Source organism: Aphis gossypii, chromosome X, assembly GCF_020184175.1.
Source record: "Aphis gossypii isolate Hap1 chromosome X, ASM2018417v2, whole genome shotgun sequence".
In the NCBI taxonomy this organism is placed as follows: Eukaryota; Metazoa; Arthropoda; class Insecta; order Hemiptera; family Aphididae; genus Aphis; species Aphis gossypii.
Window position 1 is genome coordinate 35646924 of NC_065533.1, and position 23717 is coordinate 35670640.

Sequence of the window (23717 nt, forward strand, 5' to 3'; positions counted from 1 at the left end):
AAATTTCAAACACTCATAAAAATTTTTTGTCTGAATCCGGTAGAGTTTTTTTTACAGATATTTGAAGAAAAATGTATGGAGAACCTTGTACCAAATTTTCAAAACTTAGTTATAAAAGAAAAAATTTTTATGATTTTTCAACTTCAAATAATTTTCAAATATTCATGCTTTTGACGAATTTTCGTCAAAATTTGAACTTCAAATGCTAATAAAAAAAATTGTGACTATGTATTCTTATAATTTTTTAATCACTATAAGAATAACATATGAGGAACTTTGCATTAAATTTTCAAGTATTTTGATAGGGCCAAAAAAATTTTATCGACCCTTCAAAAAAAATTTTTCAGAAAAATTGAAAATTTCAGTTGTCTGTAAATAGCTCAAAAAAACTCAAAGTATTTGGAAAATTAAATTAAGTAAATAAAATGCCAATCTTAATAACTGGTAAAATTTTCAAGTATCTACGACTTATACTTTTTGAATTATAACAAATATCAAAAATCGTTTGAGGCTAAACCGTTATTTAGCGCGGTTTTGTAAAAATTTAAATTTCAAACACTCATAAAAATTTTTTGTCTGAATCCGGTAGAGTTTTTTTTACAGATATTTGAAGAAAAATGTATGGAGAACCTTGTACCAAATTTTCAAAACTTAGTTATAAAAGAAAAAATTTTTATGATTTTTCAACTTCAAAATTACTTGCAAATTTTCTCGTTTTCGACAGATTTCGTAAAAATTTGAACTATAAACTCTTATAAAAAAAAATTGTGACTAACGATTTTTAATTTTTTTTAGCTACAATAAAAACAACTCATAAGGATCCTTGTATAAATTTTCAAAACTTTTTGGTCATCTCAAAAATTTCTCAAAAAAATCGAAAATTTCAGTGGTCTATAAATAACTCAAAAAAAAGGCAAATTTTTTTGAAAATTTAACTATATACAGATACTACTGACATTAACATTTGGTGAAAATTTCAAGTATTTTCAGTGATTAGTTTTTGAATTACAACCATAAAAAAAAATCGATTTGGTCGAAAACTGGTTTTGTGTAAAAATTGCCGTTTTTCCGTCATTTTTTTTTTGTTTTTCTCGATTTTTTTGAAAACTGTTGGAAAGTGTTAACTTTTTACCCCTATAATGCACCAAGGATATTCACTTTTACATTGGAAACCACCCCCATAGTTTGAAATTGGAGCATTATTTCGACTAGTTATGCTGTACACAGGCACAAAAAAAAAAAACACAAAAAAAAAACACACAAAAAAAAAAAAAACACACACCATTGTAAAATCAATACATTCATCACTTCGTCAGAATCTAAAATACTGTTCACAATAACTGAATTTTATTTAATAATAATGAAAAATGGTAAAAATAATTGATTTATTTACAAAAATGTTATATTAATGAAAATATGCAACTTAATTTTATGTAGTTGTTGAATTTGTTTCTGGTTCTTCTTTTACTTGTTTGTTAACTACATTTACTTGAGTCACAGGTGCTGGTACTGATTTCGGTTTAGATGTTTTATTGTTTTCTAGCCATGCTTTAAATGTAGCTCTAAAAATATGTTACAATTTATTAAAACATTTTTAAGTGTAATGAAATTATATAAACTTACTTGCAGTGCTTATAGGTACAACTCACACTACAATATTCATTGTCCCACTCTGCATGTTGAATAGCTAAATTATTGCATCCTTCTGCTATGCACATATCTTGTGTTTTAATTTCAGGAGTTGTAGAACTGACTCCTATAAAAAAAAATTATAAATATGTATAAGAACATATAAAATTAATGAATATAATTTTTTATAAATGATAAAGAATATTTGTTTTTTTTTGCTAATAATAATATATCTTATCTGTATTTTCTTATATTTTATATAACATGATATATATATAATATAAACTGTTAATATTTATTAATATTATTACTCAATTTAATTAAATATTATTTTATTCAAAAACAATTAATAATTTTAAATATTTCAAATTCTTAGTGAAATATTTATCCACAATAATTGTCAAAAAAACTAAAAACAATATTTGAAATGTTGTTATTTATAGGCATGAGAAATTTTTATTTGTTCTTTTATAAATTATTGCTGATAGCAATTTTTTGATCATTCTAATAGTTTGAAAATTTAAAATAAGGTGTTCTTAAAATTGTATAGAAAACTTAAAAATATATAAATACAATTTTTTTGATACGTATTTAATTTTAATAAAATCATGGGAATTACGAACTATTTTTTAATAAAAATGTATAAAATCTTGAAATTTTCGTTAAGTTAAATAATACAAATAATTTAAGTTACTCACAAATAGTTAAAACCAAAAAAAAATTATTCATTTTTATTATTTTAAAAACTAACTAAGTATCTAACTCATTTAAAATTTATATTATACAATACAAGAAATAAATTTAATAATAATAAAAAATGACAAGAGTTATGAATTATGTTTATAGAAAATATTCAGTAATATTATTCTATAAATTTAATACATAAGGGATAATAAAATTATAGTAAGTAGGTAATCTAAATTTGAGGAGTTCATGTATTATTTTATATAATTATTATTCTTTTGTTTTACATACATATAAATTATATATTTATACATACAAAATTGTGTATGAATGCATGTATAATTTTTTTTTTTTTATAGACATTTGATGTTCCGATTTGAATAACATATTAAACAATAGATTTTAATTTTTACGTATATTATTATGAATTTTACTATATACTTTGTCACTTAAAAATATACCATGAACATATTCACTATTTTAAAGAAAGTTTGTATAGACTCCAAAGTTAATAACAATAATACACTCATTTATAAATATTCTATATAGTAAAAATTCTCTACAACAAATCTAAAAAGACCAAGAGATTTCTTACGTTATAGAAAGAGTTAAAAAAAAACAAAATTAAATTATTTATGTAAAAACGTATGGACCTATGTATTATTATTTATTTTACATATTATTATTTGTACATTACATGCATATTTAATTACATATTTATTTATTAAATTATATTATAATTATTACATTAAATTACTATATGTATTATATATTTTATACGATTATTAATTAAAATAGTCTGTCATCTTTGTTTGAACTTGTTTACTCTGCTAATACTGTTTTCTTTATTTTTCTTTGAATTTGTATTATGAAACATAAAATATTGTTTCATTATTGAGAGTAATTAATGCGTATAGAAAATGAATATATTAATAGGTTTTAAATTAAATCAACCATTATAATGTAATATTTAAGTTATATAGAGTTTTTCATTGTAACACATTTTGTTATATAGGGTTTTTACTGTGTATAAATGAAATGCTGTTCATTAGTAAACCCATAACTTGAAAATGGATGGGTTGATTGGACTCATTTAAAAAAATATATATTTGTTATAATCTGAATAAGTTTTACAGAAAGAAAAATTGGAAAAGTCTAAAGAATCGAAAAATTCAGGGAAAAAAGTGCTTTTAGGTGGAATTTTTGTATGAACTTGCAACCATACACGTACCTATATTTGCTGAAATTTGGCATACACATAGAGTACTAGCTGTGACAACAATATTCTGAATCATCCTCAAAACAACTTTTAAGATAGTATGACATAAGTTATTTTAATAATATAATAAATTTTATGTTCTTGGTGAAAATGAAATCAACCTACCATAATACTAACAGTAAAATAATTTATTTTATTATAAACTAACTATATTATAATGAAATATACCTTTGATGTAATGGATCGCCTCCACTTAGAATTGTTTTTCATATACAATAATAATTTATTAAATTCAAATGTAGCATATAACAGGGATATAACTAACAGTGACACTCTCAACACTTACTGTACAGCACAGCAAAACCCATTTATCCACCTTTCTTTTATACTGATTTTTAATATTAATTGTTTGATTAAACATTGTATATAACATTTATAATATTTTTTATTATATTTTAAGAAGAAAAAAAGTTGTAGAATGTATCTATTTAACTAAAACCCGAGCTAAAACCAATTGATTTATCTACTTAACATTAATTATTTAAATAGTTTTAAATTGATAATAAAATATTTAATACAGCTTTAGTATATAAAATAGTTTTAAAACAATGAACAACTAAAAAGTAAAATTTTTTATTTAAAAATAATGTTTTAAAATGTCTAATTAAAATTTAACTTAATTAAAATGTTATCATTTTTATAGAGAAAAAATATACAACAGATTTTCAGTAAATAGAAAAATATTTTAAATTCTTAAGGTAGCATAAAAACGATAACTTGTACTTAGTTAGCATATTTTAAATTTGAACTCTTACCTGTATTTGCTGATGTCGAATTACTAGAACTCTCATTCATTGTAGCATTATTTTCTTCGGAATCAGCGATAGTTGCAGAATTACCAGTAACTATAATAGTCTAAATTAAAAAAAAAAAACAGAAAATTATCAAAAACCAAAGTCTAGGGATCGTGGGTGGACATGCATTATTTATAAAAACCTAACCTCCGCATTCCCATTGGAGGACATGGCACGTCTTATAATAATGAATACAACTGAGCTACAGAATGAATACGTTTCGTAACTTGGGGCTCGAAAATAAATCGTAAAAGACTTAACGTCGAAGGTATTGATTAGAAAAAATGGACAGACGAAAGGGCAACGGTTATAGATTTACGGATTTATTGTGTACAATATATTTTTTAGATATTACGTTGTACGCAATACGTGAATTTGTGTGTAAACTATAAGAGGAGTAATGGCACAACTCAATGCTAGCATTTGATCCCAGAATAATTAATAAAACCTAATACCTACCAGTAGATAAATACTACACAGTACACAAGTACATTTTCACTTGAAAGTTTACGCGATAAATCGATAATGCTACGCGGGACTTTAATCGTTATCACTTATCACAATTATTATGGAAACGGATATTATAGACGTCATAGACGAATACAAGACGTTCGTATATAACACTATGGAGTAAACAACCGGCTAATAAATTTATTGTCGTTTACATATTATTTTCTATGGAGTAAACAATATCCATACTTTTTATTATTGCCGCCAACGCCGGTATGACGCCAAGCTGGAGGTGCGCATGTCTTGGACCGCGGTCGTCGTCGTCGGTCGTCGTCCCGTTGACGGGGACGTTTTAGATAAGAAGAACGCCGAGCTCTCCGCCGACCCACCGACCTCACACTGAATTGTTTGTCTACCGCCGTTCGTCATTTTGGGTCTGAGACCCGAGTTGTCCGAAAGTTCTCCGCGGCAAACAATACTGTTACTGTTTGAGAAAAATATTACACTGATGAGACGGCATAACATTGTATTATAATATATTACAAACGGCAATAATGTTGTTGCATACGAGTATTTACCATTCCGTATGATGTATAATATTATAATGTTGTGTACGTAAAATGTGAATTATTTTTCTGAAATATAATTGTATTGTGTATTCTGTCCGAGCAGGCGCAATGCGCCCACCTACTCCTCCATTAACGCTACGCCGTTGACTCTTGTCGGCCGCCGCTTGAAGTATCCATCGCCGACCAATTTGGTCATTTGGTCGGCAATCGCCATCGTATTTTCCGATCCCGTAGCGCATTAACGAGGTTCCCTCGTGCACTAGACAGTTGCCACTACGATCGCCATTCCGTCGACAAAGAAAGCTTAAAAATATAAGCTTTCGGGTCGGTATTCATGGAACTATGAACCTGGATTCATTGTCATACACGTTGGCCCAAATTAGTTATCTCGTCAGCAATTTGTCGAAGAAGAACTACAAGCCAAGCGTACAAGAAATATCTGACGTGAGTACAATGCATGACGCCGACTATGTAGAGGGGTTATACTCGCCATTTTGCTCTAAAATTTTCGTTTGTCGTGTTTGTACCTCAGAGTAGATATGTATTCCATTCCATCGAGACATTCACTCTAATATAACTACTGATAGGTTAGGTTTTTACCAGTATTTATAAGTTATTTAGTTATCGTGACTCGACCGTTTTTAGACCTTGTAAAGTATTTACTGCTGGATAATAGGTATGAATTTATTCATGATTTTTTTTTTTTTTTTACTTATACCTAATATAATTTATATTTTTAAATTGTAATACCTTTATATTTTAACTACCTATATTTTATATGGTAAATTAAAATATATTTATATTTAATATTACTTAAGACGTCGCACCCGTATGTGTTGTCTCCGTCTTACACACGTTTGACATAGTACATTTTCGTTCGCCAGTTTCAATAGCGTGCTTTTAGTTTTGATATTTAAGTGAATTAACCTATTATCAATAATAATTCATTTTAATATTAAAATCAAAAACACACTATTGAAACTGGCGAGCGAAAATGTACTATGTCAAACGCGTGTAAGACGGAGACAACACATGCGGGTGCGACATCCTCTTAACAACTAGGGCATAATTAAATAATTTAACCAGTGGCGATTTATGTATATGTGCGTAAATGCATATGCACTACTTACCTAAACTCAAGAAAAATGAAAAGTAAATCATAATAATACAATTGAGTACCTGTAGTGTTATTAAGATTATGTTTCAAAATATAAAAATATAAATAAGTTATTTTTGAAGACCAAACGGTTGGGCAATTGTCCATGCAAAAACAGTTTCAGTATGTATAGTAGTGCGTAGTACACGCAATATGAGTTATAATGAAATTTATATACATATTCTTTTTTACCAACTAAATTGTTTTCAGCTAATTATTTTTAACGTTGCCTTTGAATTACATTTTATTTTTACTCTCTTTCATTTATTATAATATTCGGATTATCAATTGATAATGTTTGTCCATCATTATCGTAAATTTAAAGAACAATTGTATTTCTGTTTTCTATCAAAATAAAAGGTAAATAACTAAAATTGGTAAACAGTTATTTAATACAATCTTAAATATATACCTCTGTATTTATATTGGTTATATTTTATTGAATGTACACTACTTCATTAAAAACCCACTAGCCGCCACTGAAAAACAAGTACAATAATATATTTGTACAAATATTACTTGTACTACCAATTAAATTTAATAATCGGGAAACTTTTATAATTATACTCTTAGAAATATTAATAAGAATTTGCATTTAAATTTTCATTTTATGTTTACTTATGTTCTTTCGAAGTTGAAATTTTAATTTTAGGGTGTAAAAATATGAAACTTTTATAGGTGTATTATATATTTATTTCATTATTCCATAATATTAACAGTATTTAAAACTTTTTAAATCTATGTATACCAGCTTTTTTATTGATAGTTTGAATTATTTTTTTATCATTAAATATTAGTGATCTTAATATTTTTTTAATGCCACAATTTGAATAAACTTATTGAGAATATTTTTAAACATATGATAACAGTTCTTGATACTTTAAATGTTTTTGTTATTGCTCCAGCTCTTACTTTTATTTAAATATTTTTACGGTTTATAAAGCATATATGAATCTTTATGGCATGGTAATAAAAATGTATGCCAAATGGTTTTGAGTATGTTAAAACTGTGTATTGCAAGATATTTCATGATTTATATTTTAATCTAATCTGTTTTCTAAAAATTACATTTAGATAATAAAAAATTATATTCTATACTATGTATAAAATAATTAAAAACTGATTAAAAACTAATTAAATTGTTTGACTTGGTCTATATATATATATCAGTCCAAATTATAGATTAAATTGTATTTTAATTAGGTATAATGATAAAATGATAATTGATACTATAGATGGTTTTTTGTATTGTATCTTATTTATTGATTTATACTTTGAAGGTAATTCAATTGCAAGGATTTGAAGCTGACCGACATCTATTCCGTTGCCTGTTTTCTCATATCGATTTAAAAGACACTGAAGGACCAAGAAATACATCTCATAAGGATTACTATCAAGCCCAATTACTAGCACACCAGTGTACAACCCTCTTGAATAAACCTTCACTAACTTCAATTTTGTGTTTTGCTCTTGATAATCCACTTTATTCACAAAAGGTATTTATACTATTATTTTACTAATATTTTTAATATTTTGATACATGTATTTAATATATTTTAACCATTAGATACAAAAACCATCAATACAGCATTTTACACAATTGAGTAGAATACTGCATTTAAGTCCTGTTCAAGAAGTTGTTTTTGGGCTTGTTTGCTTAGAGTCAACACTATACTCTACTTACGCTTTACAGTTTGTTAAACAGAAGTTACCACTTCTTATTAAAAACTACATTAATTCAGGTACAGAAATAAAATTTATTAATTCATGTAAATAATATTTAATAAGAAATTGTTTTAATTTAGATACTAATTCTAATCAAGTTGTTGAAGGCGGTTTACATGATTCTAGTCCTGAAGTTCTTCATCTGATTTTGAGCCACGTATTTAATGTTGATGAACAATTATTTGGTATGTAAAAATAACTAATTAAGGTTACAACTTAACATTTAAAAAACAAATAAAGTTGATTAAATAATCAAATTATTTATTTTTTGAATACAACTGCTGTTTTATCAATATTATTAAAACAATTATAATAAAATAAAATAAAATAAAAACAAATTGTTAACCATTAATTATTTATTTTTTCTATTAGGAATAAGTAAAGAAGTAAAAAAAGTTTTGTTACTTAATCTACGTCGTGATTTTCCACTCGAGGTTGCTCCAGTATTATTGGCACCATTAATATATTCTGATAAGCCAGATCACCCAATGGATAAAATCAATTCTGATACATCGACCATTCCTAAAATAATGGTAATAACTGTTTTTCTATGATTGATACTTGGGACTTTTATATTAAAGTATACTTGTTGGTTTACTAGGAAAATCCGTCATTACCCAATTTAATAATGGAAATGGGCTATTCAGTTTGTTCATCATTGGAAGAATGCCGAAGAAATTTATTATCTGTAACTAATGGTTGTGTTCCGTCAATAACTTTTGGTCCTGAATCTGTTGCTAAAGTAATATCAATGATGATACGTACACATACTGGGCTGGATTCTCAATTACCTTTACCCTATTGGACAGATGATGATGCTGACCATGATGCAGACAAAATATCTTCAAATTCCATTACATGGAATATTGAAGTGTTTGTTAACACAATCAAAGAATTGGTATTATATTATATATATATTGTTATTATTATCTTAATAATAAATTATTTTTACAATATTCTTTATTTTTTTTAGAACCCATCGTTATCTTGGATGGACTTAATAAAAGAACTTGATCATGAACACTTTTATGTTAAGGATAGACAAGGTTTAGTCCTTCTATTTTTGGCTTTGAGACTTGGTTTAAATTCTCCTGGATACCATATAGAAAACTTTCCTATAAATATGATTTATCGACGCTGGAAAAATTCTGACGCACAGGTTAATTTTTCTTTTGTTAAGATTTTCTTATATGGATGTGTATAAAAATTAATCATACTTTGTTTTTTAGATGTCTCTAATTCAACATATATTACGAAGTTCTGATGTGTTTTGTTTTGCTGATTATCCTTACAGATCAGTATCTATAGATTCTTTAAAAACTATTCCAGATGCAGATAACAAGGACATCAATACTTGGTATAGTCTTATTACATATTCAAAATATATTAACTAATACATGCTTGAATAAATGTCAGTTAGTTAAAATTTTGTTTCACGTTCATGTGGATGCACAAGATTAAGTTAAAGATATAATTATATTATTCTTAAGCTGGTTTATTTCTGTTATTTTTCCTAAATGGATATTTTAAAAAATATTCATCAATTATACCATTATAGGTTTTAGTTGATGATGAAATAGCTCAATAATAGCATTATTATAATTATATAATAATATTATAATTACTTTACCAAGTATATCATGAAATGATTTTTAACCCACTAATTTTTCTTTTTTTATAGGCGTTCTATTGAACTTGTTGATTTATTGATCTATTTGGCTGAACGAGGTTTTTATTATGAAGTACAAGAATGTTTAAAGTTTCCTGCTCAAAAATGTCCTGATATCTTAGCACTTGCTTTGATAGAGTCTAATGGCCCATTGAATATTGTTAGACATGAAATAATTAGTAGTCTGATGCCAATATTTTTAGGAAATCACAGTAATTCAGCTATAATTTTACATCACGCATGGAACCATCAGGTATATATCATTTTAAAATCTGATGAAAAAAATTTATTTTTATTTGTATTAGGTAAAATGTATTCATGTATAAATTCAAATATTAATAATACTTAAAAAAGTTTTAAGAAAAAAAAATAATTAAAAATAATTTTCTCACTTTAGATAATATAAGGTGCGATTAGCCATTAAAATTATCATACAGAAATTAATACACTTACATAGGTACAAAAATATTTCTAAACGTGTAAATTCATGTACAATCTTCATTTATTGGAATCATATTATATTCATGTGTAAGAATCTGATCAAAAAAAAAAAAAAAAATTGTTTATTTTAAATTATTTTAAAACAAGTTATACAGAAATATTTTTTTTTTTACATTAAACATCATTATTCTTAATTGCTTTATTTAATATATATTTGTAGCCTATTCATGTATAATACAATAATAGTGATAATACCAAATTGTTAGATTATTATTTTGTGTTAATGTTAAATTGTACATAAAACCATCAATTTATATGATTCACTATTGAATAATTCTATTTAACTATCTGCTGTAAATATGTTCTGGCTGTTCACATTTCATCCAAACATAGAGCCACTGAAAACCAGAAAAATGGCTAATTGAGTGCAGGTGATAACTTAACCTGCTTATTTTACGTCTCGTGTTTTATAGCTATGAAAGCAATTAATGTTAGTATTATGGTTACAATGCAACATGTAGCTGTTTAAACTTTCTGTTATATTCTTTTATTTTGCAAATCTATTAATGTTAGTCTGACGTCATCTTTAAAACATTTGTCTACATTTTTTGAAATTTAATAAATTGGGTTTGAAAAATTAGGTCTTATAATTTAGGTTACTTAAACTCAAGTTATCTTCAAAGTTATTAACTAATTTATTAATTTAATTATTAGAGAATATTTAAATACTTTTTGTTTGTTTATTTAACAACATACTTTTTATTCAGAATGTTGGACTCAAACATACTTTGGCACAAGCAATGAGTGACTGGTATATGCGAAGTGATTATGATAGTGTTAAACTATCTCGGATATTAGATATTGCTCAAGATTTAAAAGTGAGAACAATTATTGATTTTTGTAGTATTTGACTAACATTATTTATTGTTTTATATAATTTCAGGCATTGTCATTGTTGTTGAGTGTTCAACAATTTCCATTTATTATAGATTTAGCTTGTTTGGCATCTCGGCGAGAATATTTGAAATTGGATAAATGGCTAACTGATAAAATTCATGAACAAGGTGAAGGATTTGTATCAGCTTGTGTTAAGTTTATACAGGTGTGTTCTTGTGTGCTATAATTATTGTGTATTTAGTAATTAAGTAATTATAAACCTTTATTTACAACCATATTATCATAAACCAATTATGTTATTTCTAGAAACGCTATCCTCAACTATGTGGATCATCAGCTAAAGAAGAAAATACATCAAAGTATACTCCTTTGTCATCAGAAACTCTACTTATAATTTTAAATTGCCTACGTAACATTACTGGGTAAGTTAAAACAACTCTTTCTTTAGCTTCTTGGTGTTAAATGTAATTTAATAATAACTTACATTTTATATGTATTAAAGCAACTGCAAATTAGACAAGAATTGTTCATCCTTAGTTTTATTTAAATTGTATTTTATAATAATATAAATTATTTTGTTTAGAAATAAAGTAAAAAATATGTATTTTATTTTGCATATTTTTTTTATTTCTTTTTTTTTAGATATGTGCTTATTTAGTTTCTTAACTATCTACTTGAACTAACATATGTTTTTGTATTATAGGACAGTTTCACAAGAACTTACAGAAACAATTATTCAAATGGTTACAACTTACACCAATATCTACATGCCAAAAGCACCATCCATTCGTGTTAATCCTGCTGGTCCACCCACTCCTATTTTTCGTCCTACACATCAAAGACCGATTGGACAAATAGAAGGTCCAGCACTTCAAGTTATGGTTGACCAACTTACTGGACTTGCCACTAGTTTGGCTAGCCTTGGACTTAATCCTGCTACTCAAAATACTTCTACATTTACATTACCTGGTTGCTATACATTATTTTTTATGTTACAAATTTCACATTTTTTTAAAACTTTTTTGTTAAAATTCAGGTTCTTTGGGACAACTAGTTCAAGCACCTGGATCACCTTCTCGAAGTCTTGTTGGTAATGTATCTGGATTAGGAGGTTTTTCCATTATGACACCTTCAACTATAAATGCTCCGGGTCCAAATATATCAAGCCAATTATCTGGTTCATCCAATATGCTGGGCCGTTTACCACAACAACAAGCTTTGCCATCAGTGATTGGAAAATCTAGTCACACAAGTATTAAATATAAACTTAATTTTAATTATAATCAATAATATAAATTTTATATTTAGTTGATAACAGTTTATTTATGGATGGTAATGTGCCAGTATCCGTTCCCAAAGATATTGAGGATGAAGCAAATAGTTATTTTCAACGTATTTACAACTTGGCACCTCATAACTCTTTATCTATAGATGAAGTACTTGAAACTCTTAAAAGATTCCAAGAATCACCTGTTAAACGTGAAAGGGTTATTATTTTTTTATTTAATTTCTGTGTATATTTTATTTTAAAATATGAACTGAAAACATTTAAAATTATAGGAAGTATTTTGCTGCATGCTTCGAAATTTATTTGAAGAATATAGATTTTTTCCAGCATATCCTGAAAAAGAGCTTATTACAACAGCTCATCTATTTGGCGGTATTATTGAGCATAATCTTGTTTCGTAAGTGGTTTTAATTTTAATTTCTTCTTAATGTAAACAAATTTACTAAATGTATTTTTGTATTTCATTTTTAAGAAATTATAAAGCTTTGGGACTTGCCCTTCGTTTTATTTTGGATGCTCTTAAGAAAAGTCCCAATTCAAAAATGTATAATTTTGGGATAACTGCGTTGGACCGTTTCAAAAATCGTTTAAAGGATTATCATCAATATTGTTCTCATATTACAGCAATTCCTCATTTTCATCAATTTCCTCAGCATCTTATTGAAGTATGTTAAAATATAATATTAATAATATATTATAATAAAGTGTACTTGTGTTTTATAAATAATCAAATATTTTTAAACTATAGCATTAACAATTTCATAATTATGGTTAATATCAATAAATAATAGGCGCCAATAAACTTATTTTAAAAATATAACAACAAAACTTTTTTTTTAATTTAGTTTTAATATTAAATAATTAATGTTAAGTTTATTTATTTATTTTTTTTTTTTAGTGACGTAAACAATGATTATTATTAGTTTCAAGACTTAAATATATATATCTTATATCCTATTCTTATTGTATTTGGCTGTACTTACTAGTTAATAATTTCAGTTTTTGATTTTGTTAACAAGGAAATAGATTATTGTTGTCATGCAAAAATCGAATAAGTAAAAAATATAAATAAAAAAATTAAAACAAATTAATAATTTAAATACATAGACTAAATTAATAATAATTTTATAATGTACTTTTAATACTGATTCACTCTAGGTAATAATATTAAAAAATTGGTTTATAAATGTCCTGCTATTTATTTAGAAATCAAAATATTTAATTTTTTAGGTTTTTACCTATAAGTATATACTAGATTATTAAATTCTCTTAAAACTATATTTGGAAGTAAAGAATACTAGGTATACTAAGTATATTTAAAAACAGAAAATTTAGCTCTTTCGTTGAGTGAGGTTTCTTACTTATTTATATTTATATAAATATTTAAAAAGATAAATTATGATTTATTTATTCATAATATTTAACACAATTTTTGTATAAAATAATGATAAAAATATTGATATTATAGCTTTAAAACATAATAAAAATTATATAATTAAAAATAAAACAAAAATTAAATGTTATGTTTAATAAACATTAAATTTTTTTTTTTGTTTTAAGAATATCCATTTATATTTTTTATAAAATCAATTTCAAATACATTTATTTAAATTACCTTTCATCTTAAATATTAATTTTTTTACAAAAATATGTTTAACAGATATAATTAACAATGTTATTAAATTATAACAGAATCTTCAATAGCTGTTTTACATAGTATACAACTTAAATTCTGTATGATTTATATAGACAATAGGTAAAATGGTATTAATTTCCAAGTACTGGAAAAGTACTCAGTATTTATGCACTATATATATTATAATTTTGGCTAATACCACATAAAATTGTATTTGAATTAAATTAACTATGTATTTTTAATAAATCCTTGACCAATCTTTACTGATAATACAGATTGAAATTGTACAAAAATGTAAAAAAAATTATATGTTACATCTAAGATACAAAATATGTATGTTTTTTGTTCTAGTTTGTGGAATATGGAAAAAATTCACAAGAGCCACCAGCCACTTCTCGAATCCCAGATTTGGTCGGAATTAGTAACAGTACAATTCCATCAGGAACGTTCATACCAAGCTTACACAATATATTTAAAGCTCAAAGTATTACTACTACTACAACCACTACTACTCCTATGACATGCACATCATCTAAACTTGTAACCACAAACTCTCTTTTAACATCTAGAGTAAGTTGATACAAAAATGTCTTCCATAATGCTATGTTATAATTTTATTTTACTTTATATTATATTTGCAGCCTTCAATTGCAAATACTACAAATATTGATACCTTATTGGTTGCAACTGAAAAAGATGATAAATTAATTGTACCACCAGAAAATCTACAAGATAAGATAGCTTTTATTTTTAATAATTTAAGCCAAATTAATCTCCAAACTAAGGTAAAATCAATGAATTTTCATAGATGTATAATTTGATAAAAAATAAATAATATTATTTATATTACAGTGTGACGAAATTAGAGAAATCATCAACAATGATTATTTACAGTGGCTTTCTCAGTATTTAGTTATGAAGAGAGTCAGCATTGAATTCAACTTCCATTCATTATACTCTAATTTTTTGGACTGTTTAAATAATGAAAAATTAAATTTTTTGATAAATTTGGAAACTTTTAGAAATATCAGAGTAAATATTTACAACATGTGTAAATTATGTATTAATAAATAATTTGTAATTCAATTTTTTTTAATGTTTTAGATATTATTAAGAAGTGACAAAGGAATGGACAATTTTTCAGACAGATCATTATTAAAAAATTTAGGTCACTGGCTTGGTATGATTACATTAGCCAAAAATAAACCACTTATACTTGATGATATTAATCTCAAAATGCTCCTGGTGGAGGCTTATAATAAAGGACATCAGGAATTACTTTTTACAGTTCCATTTATTGCCAAAGTTCTAGAGTCTTGTGCTAAAAGTAGAGTATGTATTAAACATTAACTTTTTAATTATACTTAAGGGGTTTCTTAATGATTTATGTATCAAATTTTGGTTTTTATAATATTTAAGTTAATTATTTAGTATGCTTACTGTATTAAAAACATTTAATTAATTAATATAATTGTTAATTCAAATTTTAGTGTTTGCTAGAATAGTACTAATGATAGACTAAATTTATTATATACTCTATACTCCGGCCCACGAAAGAACGACCGTAATTCGCGCATCGATACTGATATATACAGATATATTCCCACTACCCGACCGGTGTCCGATCGCCCGGCATGCGATATGGAAGGGGAATCGATGCGCAGCGTCGGACGAGTTTTTACGGTCGTTCTTTCGTGGGCCGGAGTATAGATTTATATTTTATAAAAAAAAAAATAGATTTAAATATTCCAGCTACTGTCTTATGACATTGAATACTTTTTGAACCAATTTTATAAATAATTAATTTATCATTTAGGTATTTAAACCAAGAAATCCATGGACTATGTCCTTAATGAATTGTTTAGCTGAACTTCATCAAGAGCCTGAATTAAAATTAACTTTAAAGTTTGAAGTTGAAGTGTTATGTAAAGCTTTAAACATTGATATTCAAGTAATTTCAATTTTAATATTTCAACATAATGTTGAATGAATGTTTTAATATATCTAATAATTTATATTCTAGGATTTGAAACCAGGATATGTACTTAAAAATCCTGAAATAGCAAAGAATTTAATACCACAGCTTTCTGATGAAGAAAATTCAAAACCACCAATTCATTGTGTTCTAGATCTACCTAAACCAGTAACAACTTCTCAGCAGCATACTCCTATTTATCAAAGTAATTAAAATTTATTTGTGAATCAATTTAAGATATCTGAAATATTATTGATGTTATATAATAAATGCATATTTTTTTTAATTAAAATTTAATTATAAATTTCAGTTTTTTAAGTTAAATTAACATAAATAAGTTAAGTTTTATGAAATATTCATAATGTACTTAAAAGTTAAAATATCGAAACATAACTTAAGAATTATTTTAATGTGCCTCTAAGTTTTATAATAACTACATCTTAACTTACTAATTTGTTGAATACTTTATTTTTAGATAGTTAATTTTCAATTATTGCATGACTAATCATTTAGTATCTTAAAATTAAAATATCAACATAATGAATATAATCCAAAATCCATTGCCTTTGTCTCTTTAAACTTAAAAAAAGTACAAATTTTCAACTAACTTTAAGCTAAAATCATACTTTCAGAATAATGGATGTTGTATTTTTATGCTTTCTAAATAAAAACCTCAGACTACTTATTTTTGTATTCATGATAATTATCTAGAAGTATTGTTATTTTTTTTTTTATTATTTATAACCAGATTTTAATTTGAAAAATGTATATATATTTTTTTTTTTTTGTTTTAGCAATTTCTTCTCAACAACATAGTATGATCCCAACAATTTCATCAATGAATTCTAATAGTAGGTTTAATGATGAATTAGTTGGTCATGTTGTGTCAGCTGGTGGTGTTACATCAATGTCATCAAATGGTTGTATCGGTATAAGTGGTATGACAGAAATGTCTCCAACTTTACCTTCATTTGAGCCTAAATACAACTATGTGACTTTTAATGCAGCAAATTCAGCACAAATAATGTCTATGATTGTCATAAATCCTCAAGTTAGTATTTTCTACAAAAGTATGTTTTAGAAATATTTATATTGTATAATTATGATATTTTGGACTGCACTTTGTTTTTGACAAAATGTCTATATGTGCGTAAAATTTTATTTCTTAAAATATTTTAATTTTCCTATTAAATTAAAATAACATTTTTTTTTTTTTATAAATAATCATTAAAATTGTTAATTGTACATTTCCTTTCAATTTGTTTATTTATTAGTTAACTATGAACTAACTATTACATATTATTAAATTGTATTGTTTAGATTCCATTATTTGTTAATCATCCAGCATTAAAGAATTATGTACAAGCTGTCATTGAACGTTCAATTCTAGATTGGTTAAATCCTGTTGTGGATAGATCTGTAAAAGTAGCAGCTACTACAACTGAAAATATTGTCAAAAAAGTATATTATTTTATTAATGTTATAACTTAAACAACTTACTATAAAATTAATTTTTAGGATTTTGGTATGGACCCAGATGAATCTCATTTGAGAAAAGCAGCTCATTGTATGGTTAGAAATTTGACTTCTGGCTTAGCAATGATAACCTGCAGAGAACAAGTTGTGCAATTACTAACATCCAACTTGAAACAACATTTTCTAAGTGTCTTAATGGTATTATTAACAATAATAATAAAAATTAATTGTAAGTTTCTGTAATGTTCTTTTGTATTTCATTTAGACACCTACCCAAAATCAAAAAGAAATGATTGATCAGGCTTGTTCAATGTGTGCAAATGATAATTTAGAGCTAGCTTGTGCTTTTGTACAGAAAACTGCTACAGAAAAGGCAGTAATTGAAATTGATAAATATTTGAAAACCGTAAGTACTATTTATATTTATTTAAAATTATGACTAGGTACTAACATTTTTAAAAATAAAATTATATAAAATTATTTATTTTTTTTTTTTTTATCAATTATATAGGAATTTGAAAGGCGTAATGTGTCAAGAATGGAAGGTCGTCGCTATTGTGATCCAATGGTAATGAGTGGCCAAGCTGAATATCTTCCAGATTCTCTTCGTAACAAAATAGGATTACCATTACCTCTAATGATTAGTGTATATGAAGAATATGCTAGAAACATTCCTGGATTCTTACCAGTTGACAGAGAGGCTGTATCATTATTTATGCCAAAACCTGTAACTTTTTTATTAAGATATACAGTTTTAAATTAATTGTATAATTTCAATATAATATTATGGTTTTTTTTTTTTAAATTAGACGATCCAACTCGATGAAATGACAGTTATGTATGAAAAAATTATAAGTGAGATTGAAGTGCTTCTACAGTTATATATAAGCAATCAAAGACTGTTGACCAATACAACACAACCAGCTAATCTTCATAGTGTATTAGAAGCTATGATTTCTTTAAGAAGATCTCGTGATATTGTTAATGCAACAAATATTATTCACAAAGTAAAGTTTGAACATTATACATAGTACAAATATATTATATACTAATACTAATTTTTTTTTATTAAAATAATCTTTTATAATTAAGTTAACAAAAATATTGAATATTTAGTATAATTATATAGTATATTGTGTGGTAAGGGCAGGAAATGAACTATTTCAGTCGCGGGCGATGTGTGCACTGTGCAATGTGCATTCGCCCAAGACTGAAATTACCTTCTCGCGCAAGCCACATATACTATTTTTTGTCACGCCCTTACGTTCATAGAAAAGGTAATGCAGGGATAGGCGACCAGCATTTATAGGGATTTCCACTTTTCTGCCCGGCACTATTAGCATTTTTCACTTTCCGCCCATCACTATTGGTGATTTACACTTTCCACCTTTTGGACGGAAAAAGGTCACTTTCCAACGCTTCAACTGCGGTTGAAAACCAAAATTTCAGTGCAGGCGTGACAAAATTGTTTTTTATACAACAATTTTATATTTTGTTTCTGCCAAAATATATTTAATGAACCATTTCTCTAATTAAACATTTTCTCTAAAAATTGGAAATTTATTCAGTTTTTTTTATTGGAACTCATTAATATAAATGATTTTTGTACAACTTATGAATATTTTGTTGCTGTAGTTTATTACTATGTCCGATATTCCTTAGTGATCTTGTATTTTAACTAGATTTTCGATTTATTTTTGATTCCGCGCAAAACATGGTTGATAATAGTTTAGTAAATAGTTTTTAATTAAACTATAAATCACTGCTAAAAATTAAAAAAAAATTTTATATAATTTATTTATTTGTTAATTATTATTATAATTTTTTTTTCTTTTTAAAAATATTATAAATTACTAGGTAAATCAGTATTGAAGTATTGAATACCTGATACAGATATGAGATTGTTACTTTGTATATTTTGGCTGAAACTTTTAATACAACCTATAATGTAGTTAAAATATATTCTTTAAATTAATAGCACTTAATGTTTTTTTATTAGGTTGTTGAAAGTTTCCTAGAAGGGCTTTGTCCACCCGCTAACCAAGATTTGGATATGAGTATTAGATACCGTGATGTGCATCTTAATATAATTAGAGCTTTCCAAGATCCACGTGCTTACAATATGCAATGGACTAATAAAATACTAACCAAGTATTTTAATTTAAAATATATAAGTTCATGAATGTATTATAACTTGTTTATGTTTTTTTTTTTTTAGAGCCGTTGTAGAATCTAGAGAAGAAATACGTTTTAATATTGAAGCAATTGATATATTTATTCGTGCCGGAATGTTGAATATTGGCATATATGATATGCATTTAGCTATGTCAATGGATAATGGAGTCAATTATGTATCCATAGTTTATGTAAAACAGTTTTTACAGCACTATTTAATAGATAATAGATCAAATTCACCAATTAATGAAAGTCATTTTCAAGCTACAATTGAAGCATTAAATACTATTGTACTTAGTGGACGACCTATTCCAGATGGGTATATTTTCAGACCTTGTTATTTTATTTCCGATTTCAAATGTATGTTTTGATTTTTTCTGAGCTTTAAATTTATTTTATAGTTTAACAGTTCTTTTGGAAATGATAAGACCATCACAAACAGATAATAATCTCATAAATCAATTGGTTGGTAGTACATCTACTAATACGTCGCATAGCTTATTACAAGTAAGTAAATGACGAATAAAAAAATAATTAAAATAATAAATTTAATAGATTTTTATACATAGTCTATTCTTAAAAGAAAATTTAAGTTACCTATAAGTTAAAACATCCATTAAAATATTTGAACAGTAAATCAAATCTATTTGTTCAAATCTTTATAAATTGGCTTTTACTTTTACTAATTTATTGTACTTATTAAAATAATTTTTTTCTATAAAATAATATTTTTTCGAGTAAAACAACTTTTTTTCTGAATATTTTGTTAGTATTAATCGTATTAGTAAATTTAATAAATACTTATAATATTTTCTACCGAGTCAAATGTATAACATTTGATATTTTCCAAATAATTTTTTTATGATTTATAATATGGTTTTGATATCTTATTGTTTATTGTTATTTTGAAGAATTAACAGTATTAATTGATTTTTAGGGTAGAGACTATGATGATCCACCAGGTTTGTTAGAAAAAACTGAATTTTTACTCAAAGAATGGTTAACTATTTATAATACAGCTCCTAATAGAGATACTAGCAAAACATTTGGCAGTTATATTCAACAAGTTTGTTTACTTTTAAAATTATTTATTTAATTATTTGTTAATATTATTAATTTATGATGTTGTTTATAGATGAATGTTCAAGGAATTTTGAAATCTGATGATATTATAACTCGTTTCTTCCGCCTCAGTACCCAGATGATGGTAGAATTATGTTATAGACAAATACCTGATCAAACACAATCTCCTTCTACTATACGAGCTAAACTTTTTCATACTATTGATGCTTACGTTAAGCTTATAGTACTATTAATTAAACATTCCGGTGATGCAAATGCTGTTACTACAAAAACAAATCTTTTGAACAAGGTATAACAAACGTTAAATACTACATATTATATACAAAATAGTATAAATAGTGATGTAATTATTGTTATTATTATTATTTTTTAATAATTTAAATGATTTATAGGTACTAGGAATTGTTGTGGGTGTCTTACTTCAAGATCATGACGTTCAAGCAACAGATTTTCATCAATTACCATATCATAGAATTTTGATTACACTATTTCTTGATTTGAATGCTCCTGATCCAATTCTAGAATCAATCAATTACCCTGTAAGATTAAAATAAATATAGTTAAGGAAAATATTAAGTTAATAATTATTATGTTTTTTACTAGATACTTGCTGTTTTTTGCCATACTTTTCATCTTCTCAGACCAAGAAAAGTTCCAGGTTTCACATATGCATGGCTGGAGCTTATATCTCATCGTATATTTATTGGTCGTCTTTTAGGATTAAGTACTCAACAAAAAGTAATTATTAAATTATAATAACAAAAAATAAAATTAGAAATGTTAACTGTTAAATTTCCTTGTATTAATATGTATAAAACTTATTTTATACTATTCTAGCGTTCTTACGAACAAACATCCACAAATGATCTTCAGGGCTGGAATTTTTATGCTCAACTATTAGTTGACTTATTTAAATATCTGGCACCATTTTTACGTAACGCTGAACTTGCTAAACCTGTTCATCTGTTGTATAAAGGAACATTGAGAGTGCTTCTAATATTGCTTCACGATTTTCCAGAATTTTTGTGCGAGTATCATTATGGTTTTTGTGATGTAATACCTCCTAATTGCATTCAAGTAAGTTACATTACATAAAATATTAGATATTCATAACATATTATTGAATAACGATATTTTTTTTTGTATTCATATAGATGAGAAATTTAATATTATCAGCTTTCCCACGTCACATGCGTCTTCCAGACCCATTTACACCAAATTTGAAAGTCGATGTTCTTCAAGAAATATCTTTAGCACCAAAAATTAGCCCAGATTTTCAGAGTTATATTCAGCCTATTAGTTTTAAAAAAGTAATTGTTTATTAAAAAAAAAATCAAATAATCAATTTAAAATTTAAAATATTTAATTTTTGTATAGGATTTAGACTTGTACTTAAAAACTCGATCTCCAGTGACATTTTTGTCTGAAATACGAACTACTCTGCAACAAAGTTGCTGTGAACCAGGCATGCGCTATGATCTATCACTTTTAAATGCGATCGTATTGTATGTTGGAACTCAAGCAATACAGCAAATACGCAGCAAAGGCTTAGTACCAAATACGTCTACAATTACTCATTCCGCTCATATGGATATATTTCAAAATTTATCCGTTGATCTTGATACAGAAGGTTAATTTACTTTGATCACTAATCTATTAATAAGCCTGAATTAGATAAAAATTATTCTAAGAGGAATTATTTAAAACCTCCATAATAAAAAAATAATTAAAAAATATCTTGTTGAACCCTCACACTTAAATTTATTTCAGATATATAAAATAAACTTTTTAAAAAGATTTTCTAAATTTAAAATATTTAACTGTCATCTAAATCTGAGCTTTCAATATTACCCATAAAATAACTAATTTAAATATTTTTAATTTAGGTCGTTACTTGTTTTTGAATGCGATTGCTAATCAATTGCGTTACCCAAATAGCCATACTCATTATTTTAGCTGTACTCTTTTATACCTGTTTGCTGAGGCGAATAGTGAGGTTATTCAAGAACAAATAACAAGGTTAGTATTGTATAGTTGTATAATATTTTCAGTGATACATTATTTTTAATAACCATTTTATTACAATTTTATATTATTCTCTATAAACATTTTTTTTTTCAGTTATAGTTTGTATTCAGCATAATATGTTTTATATTTTAAAGACCAAAAACTAATTTATGAATATTTTTTAATGTTAACTATCACTAATGTTTTATAACATTCTTTTAAAATCTATTCTTAGAGTTCTTTTGGAGAGATTAATCGTGAACCGGCCACATCCTTGGGGATTATTAATAACATTCATTGAGTTGATTAAAAACCCAGCTTATAAGTTTTGGACTCATGAATTTGTACACTGTGCACCTGAAATTGAGAAGTAAGTTATAATAAAATAAATATTAAATATCATGATTCATGATAGTTGATCTCAATTTTTTAAAATACTTTTTTGTATTAAAATTGATCATAATACCCATTATTTGATTCTATAGACTTTTTGAATCTGTGGCCCGTTCATGTATGGTTACCAAACAACCTACTACTGCAATGGATGATGAAAACTTACCAAACATATGAACATAAATCAAACATATTTAGTGGGATATTTAGTATAAGTTAACTCTTAATTTTAAAATATAATATTGAATTAAATTTAAGATTTTTATTGTTTACAGAAAAATAATATTTTATTGTATGGTCCATATAAATATTTGATTTAATTATTGTTTATATATTATATATATTTATTGGCACTGATTTATTTCCCTAATTTTAAGATTTATATAAGAGA

General features: G+C 25.6%; 2 protein-coding genes across 4 annotated transcripts; one reads left to right on the forward strand and one right to left on the reverse strand.

The window, feature by feature from the left end:
• Positions 1 to 1325: 1325 nt before the first annotated feature.
• LOC114129765 (TOX high mobility group box family member 4-A) lies at positions 1326 to 5199 on the reverse strand. Of its 3 annotated transcripts, none has more exons than XM_027994596.2 (4): positions 5086 to 5199; positions 4348 to 4447; positions 1624 to 1756; positions 1326 to 1562 (listed from the first exon to the last, which is right to left on the reverse strand). In XM_027994596.2, the coding sequence occupies exons 2-4, from the start codon at positions 4385 to 4387 to the stop codon at positions 1430 to 1432; spliced, it is 306 nt and encodes a 101-aa protein (XP_027850397.1). In that variant the 5' UTR covers positions 4388 to 4447; positions 5086 to 5199; the 3' UTR covers positions 1326 to 1429. The 3 variants fall into 3 exon arrangements, with proteins under 3 accessions (XP_027850397.1, XP_027850396.1, XP_027850395.1); XM_027994595.2 differs by lacking the exon at positions 5086 to 5199 and adding an exon at positions 4846 to 4981; XM_027994594.2 differs by lacking the exon at positions 5086 to 5199 and adding an exon at positions 4534 to 4839.
• On the forward strand, positions 5078 to 23717 carry LOC114129764 (CCR4-NOT transcription complex subunit 1-like). Its single transcript, XM_027994593.2, has 42 exons — positions 5078 to 5849; positions 7842 to 8057; positions 8129 to 8303; positions 8367 to 8471; positions 8659 to 8819; positions 8888 to 9184; positions 9260 to 9445; positions 9516 to 9643; positions 9968 to 10208; positions 11164 to 11274; positions 11340 to 11498; positions 11600 to 11715; positions 11997 to 12262; positions 12330 to 12545; positions 12602 to 12780; positions 12854 to 12978; positions 13054 to 13246; positions 14569 to 14787; positions 14859 to 15002; positions 15070 to 15249; positions 15322 to 15549; positions 16034 to 16168; positions 16241 to 16397; positions 16987 to 17243; positions 17513 to 17653; positions 17711 to 17866; positions 17934 to 18074; positions 18180 to 18395; positions 18478 to 18675; positions 19668 to 19819; positions 19887 to 20162; positions 20245 to 20350; positions 20781 to 20909; positions 20979 to 21215; positions 21319 to 21465; positions 21530 to 21664; positions 21764 to 22003; positions 22081 to 22236; positions 22304 to 22556; positions 22813 to 22945; positions 23169 to 23303; positions 23419 to 23717. Exons 1-42 carry the CDS (start codon positions 5748 to 5750, stop codon positions 23501 to 23503), a joined length of 7332 nt encoding a protein of 2443 aa, XP_027850394.1. The 5' UTR covers positions 5078 to 5747; the 3' UTR covers positions 23504 to 23717.

Excerpts from the sequence above, each read along its gene's own strand:
- LOC114129765 (XM_027994594.2), bottom strand. The coding sequence starts at position 4,557 with ATGTCCTCCAATGGGAATGCGGAG. Across the intron at positions 1,757-4,347 it reads TTCGACATCAGCAAATACAG|GAGTCAGTTCTACAACTCCT; the intron begins GTAAGAGTTCAA and ends TTTTTTTTATAG. Across the intron at positions 1,563-1,623 it reads TGTACCTATAAGCACTGCAA|AGCTACATTTAAAGCATGGC; the intron begins GTAAGTTTATAT and ends ACATATTTTTAG.
- LOC114129764 (XM_027994593.2), top strand. The coding sequence starts at position 5,748 with ATGAACCTGGATTCATTGTCATACACGTTGGCCCAAATTAGTTATCTC. Across the intron at positions 21,665-21,763 it reads GATTAAGTACTCAACAAAAA|CGTTCTTACGAACAAACATC; the intron begins GTAATTATTAAA and ends ATACTATTCTAG. Across the intron at positions 22,004-22,080 it reads TACCTCCTAATTGCATTCAA|ATGAGAAATTTAATATTATC; the intron begins GTAAGTTACATT and ends GTATTCATATAG.